This window comes from Larus michahellis, chromosome Z, assembly GCF_964199755.1.
Source record: "Larus michahellis chromosome Z, bLarMic1.1, whole genome shotgun sequence".
Taxonomy (NCBI): domain Eukaryota; kingdom Metazoa; phylum Chordata; class Aves; order Charadriiformes; family Laridae; genus Larus; species Larus michahellis.
Genome location: NC_133930.1, coordinates 54,902,982 through 54,917,315, shown reverse-complemented (window position 1 = coordinate 54,917,315; position 14,334 = coordinate 54,902,982). Strand labels below are relative to the sequence as shown.

At 39.9% G+C, this 14,334-nt stretch overlaps 1 protein-coding gene across 14 annotated transcripts in view; it reads left to right on the top strand.

The window, feature by feature from the left end:
* Positions 1-14,334, top strand: part of NRG1 (neuregulin 1) — a 469,260-nt gene that overhangs the window by 440,455 nt on the left and 14,471 nt on the right. For 10 of the 14 annotated variants that reach the window (XM_074569470.1, XM_074569471.1, XM_074569466.1 and 7 more), the window contains 2 exons: positions 6,400-6,458; positions 12,676-12,699. In XM_074569470.1, the coding sequence (XP_074425571.1) occupies positions 6,400-6,458; positions 12,676-12,699 (83 nt within the window). Of the gene's footprint in view, positions 1-6,399; positions 6,626-12,675; positions 12,700-14,334 lie in introns of those variants that run through there. The other 4 variants (XM_074569463.1, XM_074569468.1, XM_074569461.1 and 1 more) reach the window with 2 other exon arrangements.

The window sequence follows — 14,334 nt, the reverse complement described above, 5'->3', positions numbered from 1 at the left end:
AAACTGGTTATTTTTATTGTCTGCTGTAGTAACTGAGTGCTTTCTGATGAGACCGGATTCACAACTGGGGTTTTTACTATTGTGTTTAATTGCATAAAAAAGCGATGAATGTCTTGGCAATTGGTGGTGGTTTCTATTTCATGTGAGAATCTTGATTCAGGAAGTTGTATGAGTTTAGTTTTAAGGGCGTGCATGTGCACTTTTCTCAACTCCTGTCCTGTGCTCTATTGGGCTGTTGCAATAATCCATTAGGTTGGAGAACACTGGAGTTCACCTCCTGGCCGGTAGCGCATCATGTCGCATTTACCTCTGGAGCTGAACTAGTCCTAGTGAGCTGCGGCCTCTCTCTGGCTTGAGAGGGAACTTGGCATTTAAACTGGGGGAAATGACCTTGGGACCTAGCAGGATATCACTGTTTTTCAGACAGGCAAGAGGCAGTGGTTGGTAAAGTCGTCTGCTTTAACTCCATAGATTTTCAGTCTTCTAGGACTAAAAATCAAACTACACTAATTGTAAAGATGGCTGTGGTAGGTTAGTTAGATGAAGGTCTATGATGCTTTCATTAGGCCAGGAAGGCATTGACTGCTTGTTTCTGTTGTTAATTTAAAAAAAAAAAACAACCAACCAACACCCCGAAAAACCTACAGACACTAAACACAATGTTCTGCTTTCCTTGTGAATTTTCTTTTTCTTCATAGAAGGATGTTACCTGCACTTTATGAGCTTTGGTTTGCTTTGGTTTTTCACAGATTGCTCTTTTGCTGGAAGTGATGAATATTTCATTGATTTCAGAATCATTTTTAGCTAAAGTGAATATGGAAAAGTTACTGGCTCTGGTGGGTTGGATTCTTTTTTGAGAGAGAGAGAGAGAGAGAAAGATTTGTGTTAAATTTACATGATCGTTATAAGCCAACAGAACAAGATGAGCAGTTTGCTATGAGTCTCCAGGGCACGTACGAGAGCCTACCTGCCTGTTTCAACTTCCTATCCAAACGCTGCTCAGAAAACTCCAGGGCTGCAGAGCTGAGCATCCTGCAGAATTGCTAATAATTAGAATTGTCTTGACAGTTTCAGAGGTATCGTATTTTCATTGGTACGAGGACTGTTTTTTTTAAAAAAATCAGTTCTTTGATGTTATAGATTGGCTACTTTTTAATTAAAAGTTTCAGAGACACTTGAATGAAATGGGGATTTTCTTTCCCTTTTGTAGACAAGTAATAACCTTTAATTCTGGGACTGGAGTTGAAAGAAAAGGAAATTCCCAAATTTGGCAGATGTGCCTCTCTATGGGTGGCCCAAGACCTATTTGGAAAAAGCATCAGAGCTGTAAAAGCATCAGAGCTGTAAAATCAGAGAGGGTGAATCTCGTTAACAGTAAAGCAATGGAAAAGGATTCTTATCGTGAGGACAAGCAGGGCCTCCACTATTTTGCAGGGCCTTTTGCTATGCCCTCTAATACTTGCCAGAACCGAAACTTTATGTTGTATAGCAAAACAGGATGCAGTACATCCACGTAAGAAATAGAAGTGTGAGTACTTGAAGGTGGGTGTACTGGGAAACTGAAGAGACAAAATACGGTTCTCTCCTTATTTCATTAAAAATACAGATGTCTACTTTTAATTCTAGTATTCCAGTGTTAATTAAAATAAATATCTAACCAGTACACATTGCTTTCATTGTTCTGAGAAAATAAATCTTCCCCCAGAACATGCCTGTGGAAACAGAATGCTTGAAATATGGTACTTGCTTTTCATATTTCTGCCTCAGTAGCAAGTTCACATTTTTCCATATGGTCCATCTGTTGAGAGCAAAAACAAAATTTCTAAAGCATGAGCCATATCATTCTAATTTGGTTTTATCCCTAACCAAAAAACATGACTCAGATTCACAACAACCATGGAATTTTCCAAGTGATACCTCTGGTTTTGTAAACCCCCTATTCTATTAAAGAAAAAAAAAAAAAAAAAGGAGTTCCTAAATCCATCTTCTAATAAAATCTAGCTATGTATTTAAAAAGAAAAAAAGTGTTCTGTAAAATACATAGTGTAATGATCCAGACTGGATCAGATCTTGCTCTCACAGGTACTGGTGTGAACTTCAAGAAAATTCCCTGCTTTCAAGGGATAACCATGTGAAGTACTCAAGAAATGTGTGAAGACTTGGTAATGCATCGTACAGCTGTGGTAGCATGTATGGTAGCATGTATGTTCCCTACACATCTTATAGTTATGGCCCCAGACTGAACAAAACAATCTGAAAATAAGAAAGGTGAAAAAGGAAGCTTTGGGACTACTTAAATAAACTAGTATATAAAATTTTCAGAAGTTTCCTAGGAACGTGAGTCGCATTTTGAAAATACAGACTTTGGATGCCTGGACCTTACTGGCTTCTTACAAGACTATGGTTCCTAAGTCATTTCTGTTCAGTTGGAAATGGTCCCCAAGATCACTTAAGAAAAAAGATCAGATAGCTTCTTCAATAAATACAAAAATAAGACCAGGATTACTAGCATTTGTTTCTCACTTGAAGGAAAATCTATATGAATATAATATCTGTTATGCTTTTAGAGGGTTCTTTTGAAGTATCCTACCATGAAGGCCTTGCTGGTCTGACTAATTGATTCCTTACTCACAGAGATCATCTTTTGTAGTGCTTTTGTTGTTACTGAAGAAATTAATTTACATTTGAGTTTAACTGGATGAAAATAGTGCTTCTCTCTAACTGAAGGATGCTGCCTCTTTTTTCAACAGCAAAAGAGTGAATTACATACTTTTCCATGATATAGCCATTTTCTATCTCCATCTTCCTGTAAAGGCCTTGGTAGAACAGAAATTGAAAGAAAGTTCCTGAAAACAGCAAAAAGAGAAAATTTGTTTCCATGATGACAACAAGAGCTCCAGAGATACTCATTCAACAGGCAGGATAGAAATACTAGTTGGGACTTGGACAGTGAAATGGACTACTAAATATGGAAGTGTACTGTACTTCCCATGAAAAAAACATTCTCCGACAATGAATTTGCTTATAGGCAGTGCGTGAAATGAAAATGCAAGGTCCTGATCCATTCAGACACTCCTCTCATTCCGAAAAGCAATTTGATGACATGTGCTCGTTGTTCTGAAAAGTGTCTTCTGAAAGAGCAAATACTGCTCTTTGCAACTACTGCGTATAGAAGAAAAAACCCAATTATTTTAGTATATGTGGTTTAATATTGTGGTTTCACACAGTTAATACAATAAATAAATAGTCTGAGTAGCGCTTTTTTAGGCAGAAAGGAAATTATAAGGCTCTTGCAGCATAAATGTCTACTTGTTGTCCTGAGTTGCTTGACACCACCTTTTGCTAGTGTCATAAAAGAAAATTCTACATAGGTAATGAACTAGAAAAGAAAGACACAACAAGAAATGCAGTCTGGAAATTTTGAGTAGGACAAGGTGTTTTGAAAACGACACCATCACAATCTGTTTGTAAAAGCACGGTTTACAGTAAACAACCTGCCAAACAGCACTGGGAACGGTGCTGCACTGCATATCTGAGCAATAAAATTCCTTTAGCACTCACACAAAATCATAAACAGACAGGGTCGTCTCAGCTCTCCTCTCGGCTGGCTCACCCTGGACCTGCTCTCAGCAGCAGGTGCTGCAGTCAGTCCATTTGCTGACAGTGGCTTCAGAGCGAGTATAAACACACCTGAACTGTGTTCAGCGCCACCTCAACAGGGCTGATCTGGCTTGGTATGGAATCGATTTCAGCATTGTCTACACTAGTGCTCCAGTTGTTTTCACCGCCTCCACAGCTGCACCAACATCTGCACAGATGGAGCAAGCAGCCACCACTGGCCAGCGGCAGGAGCAATGCCTGAGGCTTTGAGTAAGCAGCATGTTCATTGGGATTGTGTAGGGTTGAGCCTGACGAACAAGATGTAGACGTCCCTGCGAAATGAGAGCCAATGCAGGTGTGAATGCCAGCTTTCCAGGGATGGTGTTTAACGAAGTCACTACAGTGCAAAATAAAACTGAAATCATGGAGATAAAACATTTTTACTCTCATTCAGTAACACAGATCAAAATGCCTTTGATCAAAGACACAAAAAGTCTTCTATACTGCCCAACAATATCATCTTTTCATGACAGAGTTTATCCTTGTTCCATTTTTCTCAACTGAATATATCTCTGGAGACTCAGATCTCTCCACACTGGGTACTTATCAAAAGATGTGACCTGGGCTCTGAAGAGCATAAACTCCCTTCCTTAACAAACAAATACATTACAGCAAATCAGCTCCAAAGAATCATCTGCAGATCTTCAAAATATACCTTTATTAGGCAAAAATCATTCCTGTGTGGTTTATTTAAACAAGATAATAGTGTTTATGCCTGACACCGGTCCTCTGCCCAAGTGATTTTCTGGAAGTCAAACTTGTACAAGAGCAGCATCACTGACCCTTAGGGCCAGAGGCAGTTGTGGAAGAGCGGAATTTAAAAAATCAGGACAGGTTTCAATGCACATGAAATTCAGATGGATAGAAGAGGAGGAGGATTGTTCTGAACAACATTTGCATTTGCAAATGGCAAGGCTCTTCTGCACCTGACGAGTAAATGATGAAGCACTTTGAAAAGGAGGCTAGCACCTGATTGGCAGCAGGAGAAAAAGAGGGGGAGATTCTTGCACCATTGCAAACTCACAGAGAGCATCAGAAAGACGGGCAACGCAGGTGAGATGTATTCAAGGAAGCAGGTATCAGGTAATTTCAGGTTACACGCTGAGTAGGAGTGGATAGAAGGAGGAGGAGGAAAGAAGATTGAAATCTATAAAGGTTTAGTGTGCTGGACAGTCATTCATACTTATGTCTGAAGCACAGGAGCCTGTATTGCTATGGTGATATTTTGGGAGCCTGAGCTCTGCCTGAAAAGGGAGAATAAAGGTGAAGAAAGAACTGACAGCCAGCGGCAGAAGGAAAGACAGGCAAAGCACAGAAGAAAAATTCCTTCACTATGGCCAAAGGGAAATCTGCACTGAAGTTTTCCACAGAAGAATGCAGGAACTGAAAAGGCGGGCAGCTGTGGGACTTCAAGTTTTGAGAGCACCTCTGCCCTCTCATCTTATTTATTGACTGGACTGACTATTTTCCATTTGTCAGCCACGTTGAATATATTTCCTGCCTCTGGGTTTAAGCTTGTCTTCTCCCTTTTTGGATTTTTTTTTTTGGCTTTTCTGTGATTGCTGTTTTAACCATTCCCCTTCAAAGGAAATTACTGGAAGACACAACATGTGATTAAAAGAAATAGGGAAATCATGGTGTTTTCATAGATTTTATGTGACTGGTGAAAGCAACAGTGTAAATTGCTGTTATACACTGCATTGCAAATTTAAAAAACCTCAATCTGGTCCCTTTATGAGGTGGAATAAACGATAAACTGATACACATTTTTGCTAGCCCTGATTCTTCTTTCTTTTTCAAAACAGACCACAAAAAGACTTCCTAGATTTTTTTCTCTGGTGGATTTTTGCTGTAAATTTTGCAAAGTGTTATCTTCTGGAAAGGTTACACTTTCTTGCCCCTTTTCTGATCATTTTTCACTAACACCTAACCAGGAGGTCACTTAATGCACTCCCATCTCCATAGGCCAGCAGATGTCAGTCTGTTAGTGCAGCAGTTTTGGTGTACTATTGCTTATCACGTTTTTGCCCTTTAGGTGCCAACCTGGATTCACTGGAGCAAGATGTACTGAAACTCTGCCCATGAAAATCCAAAACCAAGAAAGTATGTTAAAATAATCTGAACTTTGCTTTCTTCCCCAACTACAGCAACAAAATCAATAGTACTTGGTGTTTTCACAGTTCAGCTGGAACTGGCCTCTTTACGCACTAATTTATGACCTGATTCTCTAAAATAAAATCTGTACACCATGGCATCATTGACCTCCAAAATGTTTCTCATTTGTGTGATTTTTGATCTTTCCATCCGTTCGCAGATGCATTTGTATTGCACACACTGGCAGCTTTCTTGTAAAGTGCAACCCTAAAAGACCAAACTTATGGAGATGAGTGATGTACAGATCTTGTGTCCTCGCTGCCTTGTGGAAAGTGCATCCTAAAAGCAATTTGGGAATTTGGAATGCTGAATTTCTGTCTCACATCTCGAAACGCACTGATCTGGATTGGTTTGGTTTTGGCTGGTTTTTCAGGGGGGGATTTCTTTTCATTTTCACAGAGCAAATGAGTTGCTCTCAACATATTGAGACATTTTGACATGCTAAACCGAGATTCAGTTTCTGAAAGTGAACTCACCAAGTCTTATCAGTTCACACTGAAGGAGCTTCTTTCTTAGCATATATTCACCTCTTCTCTTTTCTCTGTTTTTTCTCTACCATTTTTTTTTGTTTGTTTTTCCTCTCAGGTGCCCAAATGAATTTACTGGTGATCGCTGCCAAAACTACGTAATGGCCAGCTTCTACAGTACGTCCACTACCTTTCTGTCTGTGCCGCAGTAGAAGCATGCTCAGTCGGTGCTGCTTTCTTGTCGCTGCATCTTTCCTCCAATTTTATTTTTTTTTTAATCTGTAACTAGATTTGTTGCCTAAGGCCTAATATTGATTGTCTCTGCCTTTTGCATGAAAATGATAACAAAAAGCAATTGCAATACTCTCCTGGATTGTTTGGCATTGAGGTTATGTGGAAATGCAAGACTTAGGAATGCTGTGAAATTAACATTGAATGGTGTGATACGGACTCCCCACTGACATCCAGCAGTACAAGTGCAAAAATGACATTTTGAAAGTCTCACATTTTATTTGCCACAAAAAGCTTATGAGTCTCTCTGCAGGGCAGCACTCCCCCAGCAAAGGGACAGGTAGCTAATCCTCTGCTTGCGTATGAGATTTGTATTTGGACCTACAAGTTAAAGGTAATTGACATTCTTAACGATGTTTCTAATGAGCACATGCCGAACAGGATCAAAGTGTTCTTCCTCCTCATTGTCCAAGTTACAGGAGAAAGAGCACAAAAAGAAAAAGAAAAGCGGGAGAGACAGCATAAAGAATGAGGTCTGACATATTTATTTGTGGGTAACAGGTGCAAGAGATCAAGTATTTCAGAGCCAGATTAATTGGCCAAAGAAATGTACCACACACACACACACACAGAGGACTCTGTCTATGTCAGACTGCTGGTAGAATCAGCACTGCAGTCACACATCTCGTAAGCTTTCTCATGGAGGGATGGGTTAATTATTATGACTTGTCAGGGAGGAAACAGAAAGTACACTGAATATTTATTTTCTCCCATTGGCTATAGCAAAGTCAAAGGTAACATATAAGAAAATTGCTTAGATCTTCCATTTTAATGCATGTGTACTCTTCATAATTAATTGTCGCTGGCATCAGAATGTACTATGATCTAAGAGAGTATTATAGGAACTATTTTTTTGATGGATCACTTGCCAGCACAGAAAGATTTCAGAGACTACAGGCTAGCTTAATTTAATTTCCATTAGTATATAGCACAAAAAAGCTGTTAGCATGTGCTGGACATTTTGGAGCCTGAAGAGATGCATAGGTTTTCTCTTATACTGATGGATGAAAAATGTCCATACATAATTCATACTGCCCATCATGGATGCTGCCCCTGTAAATCTCAAGGGTGCTGACTGGAGACCGGACCTTCCAGCATTCAAGTGTGTATTTTATGCCCTTTTTTAAAAGCCTTATTAGTGTGAGTTATTTTTTAAATGCCTCTGGTAATTATGGATTTGAAAATTTTTATGCTGTTACAGTGTTTAAGTTTACCAAATGTTAGATGTAAATGGCCTTTTCTGTGTATTGTGGTGAAAAGTGCAATTAAGATTTTCATATCTTAGACAAATAATTTAAAAAGAGGTGGTGTAAAAATATAAGATCCATTGTTTGCTATGGAATTCACCCTGAAAACTATGGAAGATTTGTATGTTGATAAGAAATTCATTTTACTACCCATTAAAAAAAAAAAATTAAAAAAAAGGGGTTAGCTTTTCAGTTTCCTAACCCTGGTTGGGATTTTTAAAGTAATCTTTGGGCAGTAGACACCAGGCTGAGATTTTCTGAAGTTCCCTCCATGGAAAAGGCATAGATGCCCCTGCCTTGCTACAGGAGCTATGCTAAACTGTAAGTACTTAAGCTGGTCCAGCCCTCCCCTCCTTGAAGTGCACTGGCAGGAGTGGTAGGCACCACTACCTATCTCGGGCTGCTCTGAGAGCCCCAGGCAACGGCTATGAGATTCTCGCACTTCTGCCTACCATGCATCTGCAGCATAACGTCAGGTTTCTTAAACTGCTACAAATCTTAAAATAACACTTTTGGCAAGGGTCCAGCGAGGGTACATTTATATTTAAGAAAAAATAAAATCAATGAGGAAGCATTTATATGACTTTTTTATTATTACACACAATGCAGACCAGAGCATACAATTAAAAAGGGGACTTAGAATGAGAGTTATCTTTGGGCAAATGTGGCATTCAAGTAAAGCTCATATTTTGCACCAAGAGTTGCAGGTAACTAACTTAGCTCTATAGATGCAGCTTTTGCAAAGTACAGAGCAAGTTGGGATGTTAAATGGCATAAGTACCAGTAGGAAACAAACGTGTACATGTGAACTGTACAGCGCTATCTAATTTTATGTGTTTTCAGAAGGGTCTGTCTTCATTTGGAAAGAAAGAGTCAATGGGTTCGACACCAAGTGTGCCTACTGATGAGCTGTTACTCTCTTATGGCTCTGTATTTGGCTGGTGAGAATACAATTAAAAAGGGGACTTAGAATGAGAGTTATCAAAACAAGGCCGATGCTTAGCATTTTGGAAACCCCCTGTCGCAACAGAGGGCAAGGCTAACTGGCTTATCTTGACAGTGGTTTGGTTAACCCCGGAGAATTCAATTATCATGGTGCACTACAAATGCCTTGAAAATGGACGCAGGAAATTAGGTTGATCTCCATTTTAAGAAAGTTCTTCCTTTTTCTTCCAAAGCCTTTCCTTTCTGTCAGTGGAAGTGTGAGCGTAACCGGGAATGGATGTGAGGGAGACTACTGGAAAGCACATGTTTAGGCTGACTGTCCCTTGTCTTCCAGCTCTGCAAACACACCAAACCATAGGACAACCTGCTGTGACTGAGAAGTGATGGCTGTTAGATTCCCCACTGCTACAGTTACCTCCAGCACTGCAGCTACACAATTTTTCCCCTTCAAGTGGTGCTTACCACCACTGCAGACCAAGGGAAACTGAAGAACAAACAGTGCTAGTTTTGCCCATCTCTGGAGTCTGGCTGGAAGACTCTGTGATGTCCTTTCCTTGAGCACAGCTGCTACCAGGTGTATTCCACACTATCCTGGCTTTTTGCTGCAATGGTTCTGACTCTGGCGGTCGTGGTCCACCATTGGTCCATAAGACACCAGACAGTGGTCAAAAAAAGTATTGCAAAAAGACATGCAGATATATTTGCTGTATTTGAATGTTCACACATTCACTTCCTTGAAGGCAAGGAAGCAAGGCAAATGAAGGAAAATAAAAGTAATGAATGAGCATTGAAAGTTTTGCCTAATTTTTGTGTAGCTGTGCATGAGAACTCTTATAGCAACACTGTGCAGAAAGATCCTTGGAATAAGAAACACTGACGGAGCCTTGGTTTAATATGAGGTTGGGGAAACTTCTTTAGAGCATAATCACAGGTAAACTCCTTGTCCTCCCAAACATCCCAGATGGGCCAAGGACCCCATCCAAAGGGCCAATGGAGTTGCTTACTTCACTAGTTAAGAGTTATATATGCATTGTAAATACAGAACAACTTGTGGGGCATGCTGTGAGCCATCTCAGGCATGAATTGAATGTGGTCCCTGCCTTCCTGCAGGCAAGTGTTTCAGCATGGGACACCAGTTTAGACCGTGTCTGTTTCAGCTCTGCCATCCTTCGTGAGCAAGAGGGACAGTATGAAGAGGGACAAAGGGAAATTTCTGTTAGATGACAGGCCCTGCCTCAAATGGTCAAGATGAGCCTGGCAGGCTCATCAGGTTAAAGGGGGCAGGGGTTGAGTAAAGCTATGATAATCTAGAGGGATGACCAAAACTGCTGGTGCTCTGTAATGGCCTCAATTTTTCAGTCCTTCCACATAAACTACAGATCTTCAGAAGTCCATTTTTCAGCAATTCTGTTAGCTCAGTATTACTCTATTTCTATATATTTCTCAGGTGGTACTAGACAATCTTACCTGAAATTTTCATTTTCTAAAGCTTTTCAGCACCCTAAATGTGCACACTTTATGTGCTGAGATCAAGACTCCTAAATGATACAAACAGATTTGAAAAATGTCATTGTCCGTCTTCTGCTCAAGGTTAAAGAAGACAGCTTTTTGCTATAAACTGCTCACTTAATGCTCATTAAATGGTAAAATTGCTACGATAGAACACTCTAATTAAGAAAGGACATTTTCTACACTTCTGAGACTCGAATCAGTTGTAGGACAACACTTTTACAGGAGCCATAGAACTTAACATCTCAAGTTGATCAAATTGATTTTTTAGCCTGAGTACCACTGAAATGAACCAAGATTTAAGATCCAAACTGGATCCTAAGCCTCACAAAGAGACACAGAATCTCAGCTCCTCAAGCAGAGTTGGCCAACAGGTAGGGGTTCTGCTCTGTAGTAGTTTGAGGTATTTTATTCCATGAAAAGAAACTTTTTTAGAATTTCTTGTTACCCAAGAGAACACATTTAGTAAGAAAACTAAATAATGACTTAAGAAACATAGCACCTTGATACTTCAGAGGTGAAACTGGACTCCCTGGACCCCTCAGCTGCTGCATGCAGTTTATCCAAATGGGTCCTTCCTTTGTCAGGTGCAAGGTTTACACACAAACCTGCAACTGTGCTCACCCTTCACTGGGCAGCACCATGTCCCCAGGCTACCCACCCACCTACCTGACTCTATAGAGTAGCCACCCCAAAATCTTGGGTGCCCAGCAGCCGCGGCACACCGCTCATGAACACAGCATGCAGTCTCGGAGGAAGTGTTCCAGCATTTCCTGGCATCATACTCTAGACCCTGGACCCCTCCATGCTACAATATATCCAAGGAGAGGTAGTTGTAAGTCTCTGTTTGGAAAAAGAACTGCTTCCCAAACATTTTTTCTTCCAATACTGCCTCCACAAAAATCACATCCAGAATGAAAATTGAGTTCTTAAAAATAATTGTATGCCTTCACAGAGCACCTGGACAAATATTCAATAGAGAGCACATTGCATGTAAAAAGCATGCAACGATACTGGGTTAAATAGGCAAAGATCAAAAATAATGACCTGTTTATAAAATTAGAAGTGTTGGGATATTCTGCTTTCTTTTAATCAGGTCTAGGGGATGTAGCTAGGAATACCAAAGACAAATAAGAGCTAAATGGCATCTAGGTTTGGATAAGCAATGCATGTTTCTTCAGCATGTTTTCTTGTTAGGGCTTTCAGACAGAATGTATTCCCATTCTAAGTACCAGCTTCCCATTGAATTAATTGAAATAGAAACTGCATGATATGAATGACTTCCCGTAAAATTAAATTACATCCAGGCTAGGTGTCTTACCTATAAGCAAGCATAAGTACAACAATATATATGCATGGGCATGTCATTCATTTTATCGAAGAGTTAACCAAGCTTTCTATGCAACTAACGTATATCGTTAACAGTGTTCATGCAGGCATGTAATACTGGCTCTTTAGGAAGATACCTGGATGGATTCCAACTTACTTAACCCTTAAAATGTTACTGATTAGTGGGAAAGAATTGGCATTCCCAATATGTACAAACTACATAAAAAATCCGTTTGGTCAGAAAAAGAGGATTGTATGTAAATTTCACAGCACACAAGGACAAAGTGAGAGCTGCCATGGTTACGGTGTTGGCCCCCTGGGAAGGGTCTTCTAGGGTTCCTGCCAGGGCAAAAACTTGTCTTCCTCCTCACCCCCGGCTGCTGTAGGCTGGGGGTGATAATTTAGGCATGTGATCCGTGTAAATGGCATCAGCCCCTGCACCCCAGGGTGCACTCAGCCGGCCAGACGCTGGTTCTGCTGAGGCAGTGCAGCCCAAAGGCAGGGGAATAGGGGCTGGCTCCTCATTTTCAAGAAACGAGAGCCCTGCTGCAGTCAGTTTGCAAAGCTGAGAAGGGTCCCCACTGCTGAGCAAACAGTCCCAGTGACCTCCAGGTTGCAACCCATAAAAGCATGGAGCCACATACCCGGGACAGGAGCAGGGCCAGAAGGGAGGGCAGTGCATGACCCATTTGCAGGTGAAGGCCATCCCTGTGCTCTCATCATCCCATCTGAAAACTATCAGCTGTTTCACATGGCGTCCCCAGGCCATAGCCCTCTTCATCTCAGTAAGATCTTTAAGGGTTAATGGTTCCTGCTGCATTCCCTTCCACTGTGGCTGTTCAGATCCCCATATGTATTTTGGTGTGTAACCCTTGCAGAAGGTCTGGTCATGTAGCTTACAGAGGTGCACTTGAGCACTGCCCACATAGCCATTCGCCCCTTGTCCTGTTTCATGTGCAGACATAGAATAGCTGTAATTCTCGTATGTGATTTATTTTTGAGTAAAGTGTATTGCTCTTTTCTGAAACTTTTTCCTTTTTCTTTCTTTTTTTGTCAACTTTCTGCATTGGCAGAGCATCTTGGGATTGAATTTATGGGTATGGACCAATCATTCCTTTTAGCCTGCAGATTTTAGAGCCTGAGAGATAAAACCCCTTTTTATTTTTTTTCTCCACCTCCCCTTTTCAATTCCTAACCAATTTCTTTGTGCTTTAGAAGGGATCATACAGCTATAACAACAACCCTTGTCAAAATGTTAGCAGAGATCAGCTCACTAAAATGGTAATAGTGATAGGATATTCCAGACCTAAAGAGTTCTAGGAACTACTGAAGTAATCATAACATAGTGTACATTCATTTTTCTGCTGTGTAATTTTGACTAGTTTTGACATTTGCTTTTGCTGAGTTCTTCTAGGGTTGCCAGATTTTGGAAACACTGCAAACATTAAGCAAAATGACTAACCAGTCTATAAAAAAAAGATAAGCTGTTATAGCCACGGAAAATTCTGCAAATTTAGTTTTGAGCTCTGGTTTCCAGGAAAAGTTTTATGTCTAAACCCACAGCTAGGTATGTAAATCAGATGCATATACATATATGTAAATGATATGCATATACACATTCATTTCTAGGTCTGTAAGTTAGAAGTGAACTGAAAGTTCTTCAGGAACTTAAGTAGAGGTTTACAGCTATACTCCAGATTCTAAAGTGAGCACATACAGTAAATGTTTCTAATAGTAAACTCATATTGCACTCAAGCGAGAACATTGGCAGTGGGTACTATTTTTACACTTAAGCTTAAATATAATAGAACTAGGTCTTATAAATTGTCTTCATGAATACACTATATTTATCTGACTAACATTTAGTAATCAGGAGTACAAATAATGTATCTCTTGAATAGGCTAACTTGAAATTCAGGTCAGTGTTAGTATGCAATCTCCCAAAATTGTCGGCAAATGAGAAGCAGCAGCTAGTGTTGCTTTTCACACAGTTTTAGTTCATAATCTTATTAAAAATGCCCCTACAAAATGTCATTAGTTTAAGCTGTGAACTGTGGAAAACCCATTACAAGTCCAGGTTTTAAAAATCTCTCACAACCCAGCTTGTTGTTGTTATCATTATCACAAGATAATATTAATTCTCACTCATACGTACAAGAAGATATATGGCTACATTAGCATATGAGGAATTAAATTAAAATCCATTAAAAAACTGACTTGCAAATTTTGCTTTATATATGAAATTACATCAGTGGAACCACCTCTTGGAATTAAATTCTTTTAAAAATCCCCAGAGACCTGTAAGAAGAAAAACTTTAAAACAGGGCAAATTTAAGACCATATATATCATCAGTTATGTATAAATTATGGTGACGTGAAATTAAGTGCATAATGTGCATGTTCGAAAGGCTTCACATAGAGGGATTTAATATCTTGGCTTAAGTCTCTTGTTGATTTGATTTTCCTAGCATTCTGCAGGGGAAAAAAAATGTATTCGAGCAATTTTTAATACTTAACAGGCTAAAACCTTTTCTAAATTCTCACTGCACATACATTCCTCTGTGGACTTTCCCCCAAGGCTGCTGTTAATTTCTTTCAAGCTCGTTTGATGAGCACTGTGAACACAGCACATGTTGTTTGTTGGGCATCATTAACTGGCTCTGTAAATGTTAACACCCCTTAGAGAGAGACGGCAGTTTTGGGGCGATACCTGGTATAACTGCAAGTGCCCT